Source organism: Artibeus jamaicensis, unplaced genomic scaffold (assembly GCF_021234435.1).
Source record: "Artibeus jamaicensis isolate MK-2021 breed Jamaican fruit bat unplaced genomic scaffold, CSHL_Jam_final contig_924, whole genome shotgun sequence".
Lineage (NCBI taxonomy): Eukaryota > Metazoa > Chordata > Mammalia > Chiroptera > Phyllostomidae > Artibeus > Artibeus jamaicensis.
This window is the reverse complement of record NW_026522015.1, coordinates 379957-400039: the sequence shown is the minus strand read 5'-3', so window position 1 is coordinate 400039 and position 20083 is coordinate 379957. Positions and strand designations below refer to the sequence as shown.

General features: G+C 34.5%; 1 protein-coding gene across 2 annotated transcripts in view; it reads left to right on the top strand.

The window, feature by feature from the left end:
- PNPLA8 (patatin like phospholipase domain containing 8) overlaps positions 1 to 20083 on the top strand; it is a 56598-nt gene that overhangs the window by 17181 nt on the left and 19334 nt on the right. For both annotated transcript variants that reach the window (XM_053655116.1, XM_037152763.2), the window contains exons 4-7: positions 1012 to 1163; positions 5079 to 5173; positions 8480 to 8651; positions 18662 to 18719. In XM_053655116.1, coding sequence (XP_053511091.1) covers positions 1012 to 1163; positions 5079 to 5173; positions 8480 to 8651; positions 18662 to 18719 — 477 coding nt within the window. The remainder of the gene's footprint in view (positions 1 to 1011; positions 1164 to 5078; positions 5174 to 8479; positions 8652 to 18661; positions 18720 to 20083) is intronic.

The window sequence follows — 20083 nt, the reverse complement described above, 5'->3', positions numbered from 1 at the left end:
CTCTTCAGTGCTTTTAAATCAGTGGTACTTTTTTTCAAATCAAGCTTTCCAGATGATCTTACGAAGAGACTGTTCTGTGCCAGCAAGAATAGCAGTTAATATCTTCATGCTCCACTATTGCTCAGGTTACTCCGGTTGGGCCTTGGAGGTCAACACTAAGCCAGAGCAAATAAAACAAAAAAAAAATTGAAAGATTTAGAACAATAATATTGTAGATTTAGACTTATTAAAAAAGAGAAGCAAAATGAGTGATACATTGGGGGGTTAGTTGATTTACTGGAGGTTACACAGCACAAGTATACCTACAACTCAACTATTCCTTTAAACTTTAAATCGGGGCTACTGACAAGATGTTTCTATGCACAGAACCTGTAGAGCCTGGTAAATTCATTGTAGAACCCTAGGATTTAAGCTCTTGCCTCTGATCAGCAGTATGAAGTTGAATGCATAGCATTTTGAAGTCCCAGGTTTGTTTAACTTTTTAATTGTAATGGTCATCTTTTGCCTTCTACCTTAACTTTATTAATTAACTTTTGTTCATATATCACCATGAGCTACCCTGGTGTTCCATGTTGAGTGTACACAAGGTGTTTTTTTTCCTTTAGTAGCAAGTTTAATTTCCTATAATTATGAAGCAATTTCATCTTAACTTTGGGATTTAGACAAAATATTGTATAAAATTTATAATGTTAACCTTATTTTGTAACATTGTTTGTAAAGTTTTGTTAAGCAAATTACATTTTCTCTGATTTTTCAGTGTTGCATCTTTAAAGGAAATATTTGGGAAGAGGTTAATTTTTGACCTAGATATTAGGACAAATATATTCTAGATATTAATTGACATTAATCAATGTGTCAAGCATTAATGTATCATTTAAGACACCTAAGAAAGTAATAAACACTGGCGCCTTCATTGCATGTGATGGTATACACATATTGGTTACAAATTAATCATGTATTTTTTACTTTTGACTTGACAAAAGTAACAAAAAGTCATTTTTCTCAATATAGGAGAAAATTATTCCATATTTATTACGATTGAGGCAAATTAAGGATGAAACTCTTCAGGCTGCAGTTAGAGAAATTTTGGCTTTAATTGGCTATGTGGATCCAGTGAAAGGAAGAGGAATTCGAATTCTTACAATTGATGGTGGAGGAACAAGGTAAGACTGGAAAAATGATCTTTAAAATCTATAATTCCAATTCAGCTTAGGAATTTTTAAAAAATAATTTGGTATAATTATGTCATTGCAAAATCAAATTTTTAAAATAAAACATGAAATAGTTTTCTTTACTTACCAATTTCAGAGTTCCTTCAGCATATCTGAATTTCCTTTTATTTTAATTCAGCCTAGTCTTTATATTTTAATTTGGTCTTTTCAGACAGTTTCGGCAGTTTAAGACAGTTTATGAACCAACCTTCTCTTAAAAGCCTGGCAGTATTTTATAATACTCGCTTTTTAAATTACATTTATCTTACCGTATGTCAACGACTCATTTAGTAAAGTGATGGTAATGAAGGAGCCTATATCAGTGATTTCCTGACCGCCAACATCTTCATTTGTAGATGCCAGTTCTGGTTTTACCCAAGTGCATTCTTAGTTCAAAAGGAGATAATTTTACTGTCAAGCTCCATTCTTCTGGCAGTCTATCCACACTTCTTATTCTGTCTTAGTTTGTCTAGTTTCTTATGACTTACTAGTTAGATTCTTTGGCTTAGTCTTATGAAACTTTTCCCCCAGTTTGCTAGCTTGGGTTCCAATTCCCTGCCATTTCTTCTCTTACCTCCTAGAGTCATAGTACATGCCTTGCCTTACGTTCTTCAGTTAATTTATTTCTCTGACTTCCTTCTCTGGTATACCTGCTTTGCCAGTTACTATTTTGTATGATCAAGTACTACCCTTATTTTTTGTTAAATTTTATAGTTTTGCATGTGAGCCAAATCCTTTAATGTGAATGATGAGAGGAGGAGGCTATTTAATAATATAGGCAGAAGGCAATAAAATACCAGCCTCATGGGGTAGCAAGTGGAAAGCAAGAAAAAGGAATAATATGCAAAAAATTTGAAGGGAAAGGTGGGATGGATATAATAACAATAGGTCAAGATCATTCTTAAGTATAAACTCTGTGGATGACTAGGACAGAACTGTAGGGATGGGCAGAAGGTGATTGATATTGAAAAAGAGTTCTGTTTTAGGTATGTTGAATATAAGGTATCACACTTCCACGTAGAAGTACCTATTAGTTGGTAAATGAAGATAAAATTGATTGAGAGGAAGAGTCTTAGAAGACCTTTTGGATTGTTCTAGGGAAGAGAAATAATCCAAGAAGGTAGACATCATTCGTGTGATAAAGTTGTAAAGAATTGAAGAGAATCATTCTGACTCACCGAATTGGTACAAGGGATGAGAAGCAGGGAAAGTGGCAGTTAAGTCAGTAAGGAATTTCACCGAGGAGTAGGAAGAAGCCATGTCTCTCTGCCATTAAGTTCAGGAGAGTTGGGAGGGATGGTGTTATTCATTGAGTCAAGTAACAAGTATTGATTAAGTGCCCACCGTGTTCTAAATACTGATTTAGGTCCTGGTGTGACTCAGTAAACAAAACAGACAAAATCCAAGTCTTCATCATGCTACTATTCTAGAGAAAGGAAGAGACAACAAATAGAAAAAAAATACTGAGTAATGGGTGCTGTGAAGAAAATAAAAGCAAGGGAAAGGGGTAGAGAGTAACTGTTATTTCAGAGAGTGAGCGTGATTGACTTTTTGAAGAAGTAACATTTAAGTGGAGATCTGAAAGAAGAATATTAAAATATCTGTTTAGAGTGAGGGAGATAATGGGGAAAAGAGCTTTATGGCCAATAAGTATTTGACTTCCTAGAAATGGTAGTTTTGAAAGTCAAAGGAAATTGAAGTGAAGATAATTTGGGAGAACCTAGAGGTGGGTTAGAATGAAGGTAGGGTAGATCATTGATTCTTCTCTGAAGACATCTCTTCCCCTTAGAAGATATTTGTGTCTAGAGGCATTTTTGGTTGTCACAACTAGGGGACTGCCACTTGGATTTAGTGAGAAGACAGTTGTTGCTTAGTATCTACAATGCATAGGATAGCCCTCTACAACAAAGAATTAGCCATCCCAAAATGTCAACAGTGCTGTTGTTGAGAGAAACCTTGGTTTAGGGGAATGTGACAGAGCAGCCAGAATGGGAAGTTGGTGTCAAAATGAGTAAGGTAAGAGGATTTGTAAGACAAAGAATTTTTATCTTTTATTTATTTTGTGTAAGAAAAGGTACAGTAGGTACAGTATTGGGCATATAGAACCAACCTGACAAATATATTTATTTTTAAATTTATCCTGAGTTAATTTCTAAATATAGCATTTACAAGTAGTTTTCTTTTTCATTATACTAGTAAAATTTGGGAGGGAAAATACAAAGTAAAACAAATGATAGCTCAGAATTTCAAGATTATTTTTAATATTTTTATTTATTTCCTGAAATATTTTTCTGTGTGAATATATATGCATGTTTTATTTCATTTTTATAAGGGAGATCATATTAATAAATATATTTTATCCAGCATTATCTTTAACTCTTCATGTCTCACCTTGAATTCAGAACATAGCTGTTATAAGTCATTTTATGTTCTCTTAACACTTCAAATCCACATTATTTCTTACAATTAAACATCAGCATTTTTGATTTTCTGATGACTTCCTGTTAGCAGTATCAAAGTATAATTTGTCATTCTCAATTTTATTTTGTGGTGTCTGACCGCCATTGTGTTCCAGGACTTCTCTGCCCTACACCTTGGGTTGGGATTATAATGTTTCATTATTTCTGTCTATTCTCTGAGTGTTAAGAATTGTCCACATCCCAGAGGTTATTATGCTAAGTGAAATAAGTCAGACAAAGACAAATATCAAGATTTCATTTAAATGTGCAATCTGGAAAACACAATAAATGAACACACAAAACAAACTCGTAGATACAGAGAACAAACTAATGGTTGCCAAATTCAGGAATGGGTAGAAAAGGTAAAAGGATTTTGAAGTACAAATCGGTACTTACAAAATAGTCACAGAGATGTGAAGAACAGCATAAGAAATACAGTCAATAATATTGTGATAACTATGTATGGTGCCAGATAGTTTACTAGACTTACCGGGGTGATCACTTTGTAAGTTATATAACTGTCTAATCACTATGTTACATACCTGAAACTAATATAATATTGTATATCAACTATAATTAAAAGTAAATTCAAAATTTTTCAAAACAGAATTGTCTACCCTGAATTGGCTTACACTTCCTAGACTATTTCATCTTTTACATTCATTGTGAAGTTATTTGCAGCCTTTAGCAAAGATCCAGAAATGAATAAAGTCAGTAGCATAAATTAATACATCCTTAATGTAAAGCACTATCCTAAGGTTGTTAAGACTTTAAAAAAATGGATAAAAGCTTAAATGACTAGTGAAATGCGTAAAACAAAATTGTGTAGAAGCATAGGCGACTGACTGACTACAATGGTAAGAGAAGAAACCAATATATGGCATCCCCAAACTGGTGAGTGGAGATTTTAAGTATTTTCCACTGTTGGGGTATTTTTATGTTTTTATCTTTATTATATTTTTTTTATGTATTGATTTTTTAGGAAGAGAGAGACATCAGTTTGTTGTTTTACTTATTTATGCACTCAGTGGTTGATTCTTGTGTTTTCTGACCCGAGATCGAACTTGTAACCAGGACAACACTAAGTGACTTACCTACCCAGCCTGGGCAGTTGGGATTTTTTTTTATAATTTTAATCTCACATTGGCATATCTTTGCAGTCTAGATACTCATATATATTTTAAAACATGGAGCAGTGCCATAGGTTTTGTACCATCATTTAGATACTGGATATTCAAAGATCATCTTGAAAACTTAAGCAACTTTTGCTGAGGCTAAAGTATATTATTTGCTTTTGTATTAGCATACAAGCTAGAAAAGCAACTTTTAGGATTGTTTTATTCAATAACTTAACTTTCCTTGAAACAGGAATTTTTGCCTTTATATTTTGCCTTTATATTTTTTGTAGGGGTTTGATTGCTCTTCAGACACTGCGAAAATTAGTTGAATTAACTCAGAAGCCAGTTCACCAGCTGTTTGATTACATCTGTGGTGTCAGCACAGGTAATTATTATGGGAATGGTACATCCTAGCAGTGCATTAACAATAAGAACGTTAAGCACTTATGTTCAAGATCATTCTTTGAAATGATGAATATTAATTTCATGTTTTGGTGAATAATCCTTTGGTTTGCTTAATGAACCTTGAAAAATAATTTATTGGGAATAAAGTAACATTAAGAAAATAGTTTTTAATGTGTTTGCTAATATTTTCTAAATAAGTCACAGTGACAAGTTACAAACTATGAATGATCACTTTAAGGACAGTAATGAAATGAAGGGTCAGTAGGTACTCAACTTGTACTTGAACCAATAGCATATTAAAAATAGATAAGATTGTACTTATTTGTGAGAAAAAAACAAATTAATTGCTTTTTCTATCACTTTTCTTTAATCTGGTTGTTTGTATTACGGAACCCCACCTATGCTGTTCTGGAACAGCTATGGGGTTTGATTGCCTCCCACCAAGAAACATGACTTTCAAGGCAAGAGTTTGGTGAAAAGGAAAGGAGTGTTTATTTACAGGTTATACAGATTCAGAATAATGGCAGATTTTTACTGTTAAGTCCCACTCTGTTTAAAACACCCCAAAACACATAATCCTGCCCCCGTTTGCCAACCCAGGCCAGTTGTAGAGTACAGCAGTCAGAGGTACTGTCTTTCAGAAAAGCAGAAATCTGCAGCTCAGCATTTCTGGTCATAGTTCGGCATGCCAGGCACCTCCCACTAATCCATGCTTGGTTAGATGGGGCTGTGCACGGCTCCATCAGCTCTGCCACTGTATTCTCTGGGCAGGTTTCCCAGCAAGTTCTTAATCCAAAACCGCATGGCATCTCCTTACTCTAAATCACGTGGTGCCTCATTACACACCAGATTTCATGGATGAATCCCCCTACTTCATGGCTCCTTCCTCATTGCTGCCTCCTTCTCTCTCAGACCTCATGACTGCTCTTCACTGCTGACCTCATGGCCAATGAGATGGCCCTTCTATACCCTTTCAGACCACATGCTGCTACCCTTCTCTATCTCATCCTGCCCTTATTTTAAATGCTGCCCTGGAGCTTCTTATGTGACCTCATATCTGACCCCCTACAATGTGCTACTGTTGCCAGTTTCCCCATATCTTTTACCTTATTTTGGCTGCCATCTTTAGTCAGGGCAGGCACAGGAGTCTTTGGCTCCTGCCTCTCACATAGGTGCTATATAAGCTTGCCAGCTGCATCAGGAGTCACTGTATGGTCTAAAAGTCAAGGTCTGAGAGTCCTGTAAACCTTTTACCTGGGAGTGAGTGTAGCACTGCTGTCAATTAGCCATTGTTATAAAAAGTATTTTAACTGCAGTATAATCCCTCTCCCCTATCCCCCAACCCTGGGCTGTGGGGATTATTTTGGGGGACCCCCATTTTGTACCCCATTTCATTTTCAAATTGATAACTGTGAGAGTCTATGTTTATTAAAGCTACTTTTAATATTGCTAGGTGACACATAAATTTTATAGTTTCATGTTTGTGTAGAAGAAATGGGCAACTTAGGATGCAATGATACTGAATAATTTCTTAGTTTTTATTGACTCATCATATGCATTTTCATTTTGTTCTTCTGTCTCTTTACCCCAGCTCTCTCACCCATCTGTTCCCCACTCCTAATACCTCCCACCCCTTTACATCTTATCTCAGGATACTCATTGCTGTTGCTTACTTCCCAGGTGACTCTGATGGACTATTAAGATCGCAGATCGTTGCTATATATTTTACTGTTTGACTTGATAATTTCTCATTTTAGTTTATCTTTGTAGATTTTAATTTCTATATCTCGCATCTAGTTTTTAAAATTATAGTTTTAAAGACCTCTAGCAACAAAGTCAAATGATTTGTCCATATTATTTGTGTCAAGTATAACAAGGTGTGAAAACTGAAAAAGAGTAGTCACAGGGATGATTCAATAGCTTTGGGAATGAGATTTCTATGATACTACACTGAATACTAATTCCTCAAGATGTTGGTGTATTTGGAAAATGTTGGGCTAAAGGAAGTTAAACAAGTTTCTTTATGGAAGCACCTCTTAGATCTTTTGGTGTGTTAAAAGAGCATCATGACTCAGAAATTGGAAAATAATATGTATATCCCAAATTGATTTAACTATGGGAACTTTTCTTGAACAAACATTTTCCAGCGCTAGAGTTTTTTTGGTAATTTTTTAAGTCACAAAGATTAACTCATGGAGTAGAATATCCGTTTATATAATATGTACATTTCTATGTTAATCATACTATATCTTTTCTATTGTTTTCTAGCTTATGTTAAACTTAATTTATCATACAGTACTTATAGTTTTTCTTTTTTCCATTTTGTATATTCTAATGTGGAAATTTTGTTTTGTTTATAATTTCTATAAAGTTAACAAACATATATTTAATACAAGAGTGATGTCCTTACAAGTTTAATAAAATTCAGTATTTTTAATATCTTCCCATTTATATAGTAGCTCTACTTAAAAGGAAAAGGAACTTGATTTTTGGCAAGTTATTTCTTGTATTAATTACAACTTTTCTGCAGATTGAAAAATAACAATATTTATCATACATTTATGCCACACAGTGTATTTTCAAATATAAACTGTCTTACCTTTCAGTAGAATAAAACTAAATATAATAAAATATGTAAAATATAGTATGTTAGTGATTTTCTGTTTTCTTTTTCTTTGCAATCTCAAAGTAAGCAGTGATATAATACCGGTCTTTGCCTTGTCCAATAAAACAGTCTCCCCGTCCCTCTGAACCTTTCTCCAGTTTTTCTTGTTAGTTCAGAGTTAGGCCAACTAGATACACTAGGTGGCAGCATGTCCCACCAGTTGCAGCTAGGATATGAAACATGCTATTTAAAATAATATCTTAAAGACCTCATTTCTTTAATTACATTGGTTTCCAACACCAGCCTGAAGGAGAAGCAGTTTTTTAAACAAATTGGAAAGTTGTCAAGTATACTGTTTTCTGTGACCAAAACTAAGGAATTTGTTAAGGTTAGAAAGGACATTCTCTACTACAATATTTTAATTATATATGATTTAATCTAAGGTGAAACAACACATTTTTGTGTTGTTTTACAACACAATTTAAAAATTGTTGTTGTCACCATTGGTTGCCATTTATGTATTCTTATTGAGGCCAAATAAATAAAGCCCTTTACATGTGTTATCTCAATATAAGGACCTTGTAAATTTTTGTTGTAATTATCCTTGCTTCATAAAGGAAAAATCAGGGCTCTGAGAGGTTAAGTAGTTTGTCCCAGGTGACACAGTTTGTTTTCTTTCAGGTGCTATATTAGCATTCATGTTGGGATTATTTCATATGCCCCTGGATGAATGTGAGGAACTTTATCGAAAATTAGGAACAGATGTGTTTTCACAAAATGTCATCGTTGGAACAGTGAAAATGAGTTGGAGCCATGCATTTTATGACAGTCAAACATGGGAAAATATTCTTAAGTAAGTTTAATTATTCTTTCTAAAAACATTTTGATTATCTGGGTAATACCACATGTTATAATGAGGGAAATACGGGAAAGTATGAGGAAGAATATTAAATTACTGAACCCATTAGTTAGAGATAATCGTGATTAATATTTTGGTGAATCTGTTCTAGTCACTATTTTATTGGTTTTGTATGTGTGAGATTTGCATATAAAAGTTGCAGTTGCCTTTCAGAAATTGATACCATACTATGTATAGACCATGTCTGCAACCTATTGTTTTTATTTACCATATTAGTTTTTCTCAGAAGTCATTAACAGATAATCTAAAACATTCATTTTTAAACATTTTTTTCAAAATACAACAAAGTCATAACCATATCCCAAAGTAGAAGCCTTGAGTAGAAACATAAAATTTTACACAAACCTGACCTTGCAGTATATCAGTTTGTAAGATATGTAATTATTGGACCAATGCTGATGTGTTTTAAAAATAATCATATATGTCTCAAAGTATCATTTTGGGCAAAGCCAAACTAAGCTACTATGAGGTGAGAGCTGTGAACACCAGTATACCTGCTAGAAGAGGAAACCCACCAACAAAGAAACGACCACCAGATAACAATGGAAGAAGGTGAAGGAAGACATATTATCCTCAACCCAGGACCAATCCGGAAATACAACTAAATGGTAGAGAGATAAACCAGAACAAACAACTGAACAAGAGTGAGACAAAAGCCTAAAAACCACATACAGACAGAAGAACCAGCTTCAACAAAATGTGTCCACAACTGTACAACAGAATACAATACGTTGTGGACAGGGTGACCCTCAGTTAATTAGCTGGAGGGAAGGACCCACCAAAGGAAGATCCAACAGCAATCAAAGGCAAAAGATATATAGAGAGCCAACATAAATGACAGCCCAAGACCAGCAGGCTCAGGAGATCAAGGAGGCTGTATTACTGAATCTCACAGGTCTTCTACCATAAAAGTTCACACCATAAACCCAGGGAGTCAGAACTTATCAATTAAGAAGCAGACACTAACAAGAACAGTCTCACAATGTGAAGATAAACAATCCCCAAGTGAAAGGAAAGGAGGAAGCCTCAGAAAGAATGCTGAATGAGATAGAGGTAAGTCAACTATCAGATATTGAGTTCAAAGCAGTAGTTATCAGGAAGCCCAATGAGCTCACAGAATTACCAAAAACTACAGGAAACTACAACGAACTCACTGCAAACTATAGCAACATGAAAACAAAAATAGAAATTATCAACATGGGCCAAGAGGAAATAATGAATACAATTTCTGAACTGAAGAACACAGTAGAAGGAATCAAAAGCAGGCTAGAAAAAGCAGAGAAACCAGTGACCTGGAGGACAAGGTAGGAAAAAAACCCAGGAAGAACAAGAAAAGGAAAAGAGGCTCAGAAAGAACAAAGAGGGGTTTAGGGAAATGCAAGACAATATGAAACGTAGTAATATCTGTGTAATAGGGATACCAGAGAAGAAGAGGAAGAGCAAGGGACAGAAAACCTGTTTGAAAAAGTCATGATGGAAAACGTCCTTAATTTGATGAGGGAGAAAGTCACACAAATCCAGGAAAAACAGTCCCACTCAAGAGGAACACAAAGAGACCCACTTCAAGACATCATAATTAAAATGGCAAAATTTCAAGACAAAGACAATATTAAAGGCAGCAAGGGAGAAACAGGAAGTAACATACAACAGAGCCCCAGTAAGACTAGGAGCTGACTTCTCAATGGAAACACTCCAGCCCACAAGGGAATGGCAAGAAATATTTCAAGTAATGAAAACCAGAGACCTGGAACCAAGCCTACTTTACCCAGCAAAGCTCTCAGTTAAGATGGAAGGCCAAATACGGAGCTTCTCAGATAAAAGACGTCTAAAAGAATACACCTCCATCATACCAGCTCGACAAGAGATGCCATGCTAAAGGGAATGCTTTAAGAAAAGGAAGAAAAGGAGTGAGAGAGGAGCACAGGTACAAAAAATGGCAGTGAATAGGTACCTATCAATAATAACCTTAAACGTAAATGGATTAAATGCCCCATCAAAAGACAGAATAGCTGAATGGATAAGAAAACATGACCCACACATATGCTGCCTACAAGAAACCCACCTCAGGACAAAAGACCTACACAGACTAAAAGTGAAGGGCTGGAAACACATCTTCCAAGCAAACGGACATGGAAAAAAAAGCCGGGGTAGCAATACTCATTTCAGACAAAATAGACTTCAAAGAAAGGGCCAGTAAGAGAGACCTAGAAGGTCACTTCATAATACTCAAGGGAAGAATCCACCAAGAAGACATCAACATTGTAAATATATATGCACCCAACATAGGAGCACCCAAATACATAGAGAAAACATTGAAGAACTTTAAAAAGATATTGACGGCAACACAAATATAATAGGGGATTTTAACACCACACTGTCAAAAATGGACAGATTTTCCAAAAAACAGATCGACAAAGTACTGTGGCACTGAACAATGCCCTTGAACAAATGGACTTAACTAATATATATACAGAGAGCCTTTCATCTCAAAGAAGCAAAATATAAATTCTTTTTAAATGCACATGGAACATTTTCAAAGACAGACCACATGATAGAACAAAAAACAAGCCTCAAAAAATTCATCGAGCATTTTCTCTGACCACAAGGGACTGAAACTAGAAACCAACCTCAAGGGAAATACCCAAAGCACTCAAAGTCATGGAGATTGAATAGCATGCTATTAAACAACGACAAATGGGTCAAGAATGAGATCAAGGAAGAAATCAAAAAGTTTCTGGAAACAAGTGAAAATGAACTCACATCAATCCAAAACTTATGAGACACAGTGAAGGCAGTCCTGAGAGGGAAGTTCATAGTGGCACAGGCCCACCTAAAAGAAAAACAAAAGAAACATTTCGAACAAACAGCCTAACCCTATGCCTATAAGAACTCTAGGAACCATAACAAAGACAGCCCAGATCTAGTAGAAGGAAGGAAATAACCAAGATCATCAGAATTAAATAGCATTGAGACTAAAAACACAATTGTAAGGTTCAATAAATCCAGGACCTAGTTCTTTGAAAAGATAAACAAAATCGACAAGCCCTGAAGCAGACTTATCAAGAATAAAAGAGGACCCAAATAAACACAATCAGAAATGAAAGAGGAGAGAGAGATTACAACTGATACCACAGAAATACAAGGAATTGTAAGAAATCATTATGAAGAACTATATGGCAAGAAATTTGAAAACTTAGGTCAAATTTCTAGAAAAGTATAATCTTCCAAAACTGAATGAAGGAGAAGCAGAAAGCCTCAACAGACCAATAACAGCTGATGACATTGAAGCAGTAGTCAAAAAAATTCCTGACACACAAAAGCCCTGAGTCTGATGGTTTCACAGGAGAATTCTATAAAGCATTTAAGGATCAGCTAACCCCTGTCCTTCACAGACTATTCCAAAAAATCCAAAATGATGGACAACTTTCAAACTCTTTTTATGAAGCCAGCATCATCCTAATCCCCAAACCAGACAAAAATAACAAAGACAATTTCAGGCCAATATGGCTGATGAACATAGATGCTAAAATCCTCAAGAAAATAGTGGCAAACCATATCCAACAATACATTAAAAAGATCATACACCATGATCAAGTGGGATTCATCCCAGGGATGCAAGGATGGTACAGTATTTGCAAATCAATAAATGTAATACATCACGTAAACAAAAGCAAAGACAAAATCACATGATCATATCAGTACCTGTGGAAAAAGCATTTGATAAGGTACAGCACCCATTTATGACAAAAACACTCAGCAAAGTGGAATAGAGGGAGCATTCCTCAACATAATAAAGGCCATATATGAGAAACCTACATCCAAAATCATACTCAATGGGCAAAAACTAAAAGCTTGTCCACCAAGATCAGGAACAAGACAAGGTTGTCTAGTTTCATCACTTGTATTCAACATAGTATTGGAAGTCCTCTTCAATCACACAAAAAAAGAAGTAAAAGATGTCCAAATTGGGAAGGAGGAAGCAAAACTGTCATTGTTTGCATATAACATGATAGTGTACATAGTAAATCCTATATACTCCACCCAAAAACTGCTCAACCTAATAAGTGAATTTGGCAAGCAGTGAGATACAAAGTCAGTATTCGGAAATGAAAGTTAGTTTTGTCCACCAAAAAGGAAATATCAGAAATAAAAATCAGGAAAAAAAATTACTTTGGAGACAGCAACAAGGAAAATAAAATATCTAGGAGTAAACCTAACCAAGGAGGTAAAAGATGGGTACTCAGGAAACTATACAGCACTAAGAAAGAAATTAAGGAAGACACAAACAAATGGAAGCATATACCATGTTCATGCATTGGAGAATTAATGTCATCAAAATGTCCATACTACCCAAGGCAATTTATAGATTCAAATCAATCCCTGTTAAAGTGCCAATGACATATTTCACAGATATAGAACAAACATTTCAGAAATTTACACAGAACTATAAACTACCCAGAAAGAACAAAGCAGGAGGGATCACAACACCTGATACCAAACTCTATTACAAGACCACTGTAATCAAAACTGCTTGGTACTGGCATAAGAATAGGCACATAGACCAATGGAACAAAACAGCCCAGAAATAAACCCAAGTCTCTATGGTCAATTAATATTTGACAAAGGGGGAAGAAACATAAAATGGAGTAAAAATAGCCTCTTCAATAAATGGTGTTGGGACAACTGGACAGCTACATGCAAAAAAAAAAATGAAACTTGATCACCAACTTACACCATACACAAAAATAAATCCAAGGTGGATAAAAGACTTACATATAAGTCGCGACACCATAAAAGTCCTAGAGGAAAGCGTTGGCAGGAAAACCTCAGATATTCCACGCAGCAACATCTTCAGTGATATGTCCCCTAGAGCAAGGGACATAAAGGAAGGAATAAACAAATGGGACTTCATTAAATTAAAAAGCTTCTGCATGGCTAAAGAAAATAGCAGTAAAATGAAAAAGAACCAACTATATGGGAAAACATATTTGCCAATGATACCTTAAACAAGGGTTTGATCTCCAAAATATATAAAGAACTTACACAACTCCACTCTAAGAAGACAAGCAATCCAATTAAAAAATGGGCAAAACACTTGAACATACACTTCTCCAAGGAGGACATACAGAGGACCCAGAGACATGTGAAAAATATGCTCAGCATCATTAGCCATCAGAGTGATGCAAATTAAAACCACAATGAGATACCACTTTACACCTATGACAATGGCCATCATAAACGAAGCAACAAACAAGTGTTGGAGAGGATGTAGAGAAAAGGGAATGCTAGAGCACTGTTGGTGGGAATGCAGACTGGTGCAGCCGCTGTGGAAAACAGTATGGAATTTCCTCAGAAAACTAAGAATGGAACTGCCTTTTGTCCCAGCAGTTCCACTGATGGGATTAATGTTCTAAGAACCCTGAAACACCAATCCAAAAACACTTAACGCACTCCAATGTTCATAGCAGCACAATTTACAATACCCAAGTGCTGGAAGCAACTTAAGTGCCCATCAGTAAAAGAATGGATCAAAAAACTATGGTACATTTACACAATGGAATTCTCTGCAGCAGAAAGAAAGGAGGAGCTCCTACCCTTTTTGACAGCGTGGATGTAACTGGAGAGCATTATAGTAAGTGAGATATGCCAGGCAGTGAAAGACAAATACCATATGATTTCACCTTTCACTGGAACATAATCAAGAAACAAAAAAAAGCAAATAAAATATAACCAGAGACATTGAAATTAAGAACAATCTAACAATACCAGAAGGGAGGACAGAGGGGACAATGAGGGGAAGTGTTTTCAGAAACTCCTGTAAAGGACACATGAACAAAACCAAGGGGGAAGGTGGAAGCAAGGGAGGGAAGTGGGTTTGGGTTTGGGGGGAGTGTTTAAGGGAAAGTGCAGACAACTGTAATTGAACAATAAAATAAATTTAAAACATAATCATATGGGAAATATTGAACATACAAAGAAAACTGATAACATATAATCATACTATTGACATAGGGATGTACATTTTTTCATTGTTTTTTTTTAGAATTTCTTACAGATAAATAAGTGTGTGTGTATTGGGTTCTGAGTGTGTGTGTGTGCTTAATAACCCTTCACTAAATTGGGGTGATAATGAACCTGTACTTTTGATCCTGCATTTTTACCTTAGCATTTTTTTCGTGAATAGTATCCTACGTCATTGTTTTCTGAGATACGTTTTAATGGTTTTTCACTGTCCTATTTTATGGAAGTGCCACTTGTTTTTATTTAACAAATTCACTATTGGAAAAGAAGGATAGTTAAATATTTACAGTTTAAAATAAATCGACTTTCTATATTTGTGCTTAAATCTTGGATTGTATCTTTAAAGTAAATTACTAGAGTGAACTTTTGGGACTAAGTATACATGTTTTAAAAATTGCTATCTATAAATATATAGATCTCTCATATAGCTAGCAATTTTTTTAATATATATATACATGAATATATATGTATGAATTGTTCTTCAAAACAGTTGACCCAATTTATTCACCCAACAGCATTAATTTGTATTTCCATTTCAGCAAACATTTTAGTTTTAAAACCATCAGTTTGAGAGCTTTTTAAATTGATGTTTCAAATTTGTGTCACTTTGATAAATTGTAATAATTTTTTGTGTTTTGACTTTATATATATTTATATAGATATATATTTATATTTTGGTGAATTTCAAGGGCATAAATTTTCTCATTTTCTATCAGGGCATTCTTCACTATATTGTAAATATACGAAACATTTATATATTGATTATGTTTTTCAATTAACAATAGTTTTTAATGTTAGAGGAATTTAAAATCTTTAGTCAATTTCTTTATTTTAACTTTGCTTTCATGTTTAGAAGGGTATTTTTACATTAAATGAAATACATCTTTATATTATTTTCTAGTCGTAAACTTTAATTAATTTTGGTTTTAGTTCTTGTCATCTGAAATTTATTTTGATGTATATTGCAAGGGGGTGAGACTGAATATTTTACTCCAATGTTAAATCAAATGTCCCTGTACCTACAATAGGTACTCAGTGTAATCAAGGAGTTTTTTCTTTTTTTCCACTGATTGGAAACACCATACTTATCATATTTTAAATTCTTATCTACATTAGAATCTTGGTCAAATTTTTGGGTTTTTTAATTGATTTTTAAATTTTTAGTCCAGATTCATTGTTTAGTTATTGATCCTTTCCATAATGTTTTTATATTGATTTTCATAAATCTGTTCTCTATTTTCATTTTATCTCCAGAATGAATCTTAGGTTATTCTTATTTATTAAAAAAATCCTACTTATATTTTGATTGAAATGACATGAAATGTAGATGTTATTTTTGGATTAATGGCATCTCTTTCCAGTTGAGTAATCTTTTTATTCATTAATGTTGTTCATTGCTTATTTTGGGGTCTTCTTTTGTGTCTATTTAAAAAGAAAATTGTATGCTCATCATAAAATCATAGTACTGTTAAAAAGATTTTCATGAATATTTAAAAATGTACCTTAATACCAGCCTGTGTGCTATGAAATATTTTTTACCTTTTGTTACTCATTAGAATATTTTCATGTGTTTGGTTATTGCTCTTTCACTGATGCTCCTTCAAAGGCTTCTTTATTGCTAGTCACATCATTGATAAACTTTGTAAATGTGATCTTTTTTCTATTTTCAACTTTTCCACTCAACCTTTGCTGCAAAACAGATTGCTCCAAAACTTACTGTTTTAAAATGACAATGATTTAGTTTCACGCTTCTGTGGTTTGAGGGTGTTTCTTCTGTTTTTACCTAAACTCATGGCTGTGGGCTGTCAGCGGCTCAGCTGAGATGGCCGGGACAGCTGGTCTCTCTGTGCGCATGGTCACTCTTACTCTGCACTTTATCTCATAGTGGTAGTCTCAGAGTTCCAAGAAGGCAAGCTCCAGTGCAAAAGTACTTACCAAGCCTTATTTTATTTTTTCTAATGTATTTATTTTTGCTGCTATATATATTTTTTTAATTCAAAGTGAATCAACAGTCACACACCATAAGTTCTTTTTGATACTCACTAAAATAGTGACTTGGAAAACCCGCTTTTTGTGACAAAACATAGAAGGCTTGGTCACATTTAAATCACTGAGAACTAGAGAAAATTATGACTGAAACTGTAATAATCAGTAATATCCATAATAATCTTCCTAGTCCTCGTTTGAATATTGCACAGTGCAGTTGCTACATGGTAAACTAGTGCAGCATAGAAGTAAACGCAAAAATAAACAAACCAAAGAAAAAACACAAGTCTAGAATTGTTAAATGGTTAATAGTTTAAACTTAGTAGTCAAGTCTGTCATTGGGATAATTAAAACAAATCCTTCTATACTTTGCAGTGTATGATTTAACCTTCACTTTAACACAGACCAAGTTTAAAATTATCAGTAGAGATTATAGAAATGAAAGGATTTTTGCTACAGCATGTTTGTGAATGTCCTACTGACCAAAGCCACTTAAACCTAGGGTCCAGGTGGGAAGGAACTATTTACAGGTATATGGATATCAGGAAGTATATTCATTGGGGGCCATTATTATTAAAATCTACCATACCTATTCTCTGGGCATTTTTGTCATTTTTTTTTCCCTCATTGTTTATTGAAAGCAGTTTTATAGGTGTTTGCTTCTGTGAAAATGCTTTTGTATTATTTTAGGGACACTTTTAATTATAGCATCAGCAGAATCTAGAAATGTCGAGATTTTTAAAAAATATTTTGGCATCTCTCTGAAATAAGCAATGTTCCTGACTTTCTCTTTGAATTTATATTTATAACTTAATTCCCTAACACATTTTGGTTCTGTTAATAAAAGCGAAGTCTAAACAAAAAGTAAATGTGAACTTTGCTTAAAGTGTGAGAGCAGCTGCTCCCAAGGATCTCTGCCCCAATTGTACAGCAAGAGTTCTATGAAAAGGTCAAGTGAAAAATCTAGAATAAAATTGCATTGATCTTCATGCAGAAGAGACATAGGTCATGTTGGGAAAGACAAAGATCTTGTCTGTTTTAGAAAGTATTTTACATTAATATCTTTGAAAGACTGTGAAGGGTAGATTACTACAAAATTTGTCCATACTACCCTTATGTGAATTCATTAACATTCCAGTTGAGAAACATGAGTATTATTTGAAAAAAAAATGTCATATAAAAATGTGTTTTCTTACTGAAGCAAGTTGGTAAAAAGCATAGTCTTTATATTCAATACAAGGGAAAGGGGATAATTTTAAGTCAGGAAAAACTCTGCACTGAAATAAAATTCCCATCATGGAATTTTAAAAATTGCTGCCCTAAGACAATATCTATAATGTTACAGTAATTCAAACGCCAATTCAGATGACTTAAAAAACATTTTGGGGGATGGTGGTGACATTGGCTTTGTGTTACTAATAGAAGTTTAAAGTATAAATGTCCTTGATCTAGTATCTGGATTACTCTGTAACTAGTTTACCCATTCTGTAGTCTTATTCTCACATAGCTCCTTTATCCTGTGAGAAGGACCCTGAGAACAACACATTTACTGTGCATCTGTGCCTTTCCTGTTTATGTCCTGACTTTGATTGTGTTATCTTGCCATGTTTTGGTGTTCTTTCCAAGCTACACCTCTATGTATCTTTCTCAGATACTGCAGCCTATATAATCCCACCCTGCCTCCCCAGAACCATAGGTACTGGTAGTTTGAATCAGAGATTAATAAATACTGTTCATGTGCTTTGATTAATCACATACTGTTCATGTGCTTTGATTGGATAAGCCTACTGGAGGAGAATCTTACACTTTTTTTTTAAATTTGGTGCCTCATGGCACTTTGACAAAACCATGGGCAAACAATAATTGCATAGTGTATGTTCCCTGATGTTAGAAGATAAAATAATTTGATATAATTTATTTCTTCTCCTTTAATAAAGGGATAGAATGGGATCTTCACTAATGATTGAAACAGCAAGAAACCCCACATGTCCTAAGGTAAGTTTAGAGTATATAACATCTAGTTAGAGTTGAAGATGAGGTGAAAATACTTAAGTTGAAGGCCTTTATTAGAGGAAAAAATTCTAGGAACCTCTTTTAATAGATTATATTGATTCCTTATATACTGAGTCATTCTATAAAAATATGTGATCATTAGACCTTTTCTGTGTAGTGAAAGTAAAATAAACATTTAAGAACATGAAAGACTGAGGCTAAGGATAAGAAGAATTATCACAAGGGTTAATCAAATTCAGTGAGTAAAAAAAATTGTGACATTTTCTCTCCTAGAAATTATACATGCCTCTTAGATATATATATAGAATTAATATACACGTGGAATCCTAATATTAAAAATGTTATGTTACTAGAATAAGTCTCAGCCTGGCTTCTCTTTATTTTGTTTGAAACACAATGTACTGAGTATTGCTTGAGTTCTATGTTCTGTGATAATACTTGTTAAGGAATAGGATTAAGGAATAGGATTTCTGCACCTAGGAATTCCATGCAGTTTGTATTTATTTTTGGATAACAAGCTATAACCATGAAAAAAATCAAATACCACTCCCTCTATTGGTCTTTCACTCTTGTTTATTTGTATTTTCATTGATTCTTTAGGTATTAATTATACACCCAATGTGCCAGAATTGTGCTAGGCACCTTGGATACATTAGTGAGTAAATGCAGACATGGAATTTTATAGTCTAGTAGGGCAAAGTAGCATTAATCAAATAATCACACAGATGAAGTAAAGTTTCCCTGAAATAAGTTTTATGGAGCATAAAAACAGTTCTCTGAAAGCATGTATTTACAGGGACTTGAGGGAAGGCTACTACAAGGAAATGAGATTTGGGATCTCAGTGTGAAGGCTGATGAGTAGGAGTATGCCTGGCAAAGGGAAATGACCTCTGCAGGAGGAATTCTGGAGATAGTCAGGAACTGGAGGAGTTCCTGAAGACTAGAGCCTACGGATCCAAGGACAGCCTGTGAAGTGAGGCTGGAGTGGTAGGTGGATCAGACCAAGCAGGGCCTTAGAAGCCATGATACTAAGAGACATATAGTTCTTTTGGAGAAGACCCTCGGATGCACTGTATACCTCTTGCTTGTTCCCCTGAATCATCAGGGCTTCTTGTTTGTTTTTAAATTGTGGGACTTGTCAACTTTAATAAAGAATAAAGTGGGTGTGGGGGAGCTTTAGCCACCTAGAATAGTAATTCACACATAAATGCAATAGTTACCCATGTTTCTTAATTCAGCCTGTCTGTATACCAGTAGATAGAAAGATCTATATTATAATATGGCCAACTTTTATTCATAGTCGCCTAGAGTTACACTTTGGATCACTCATAGGAACTTGGGCTAAG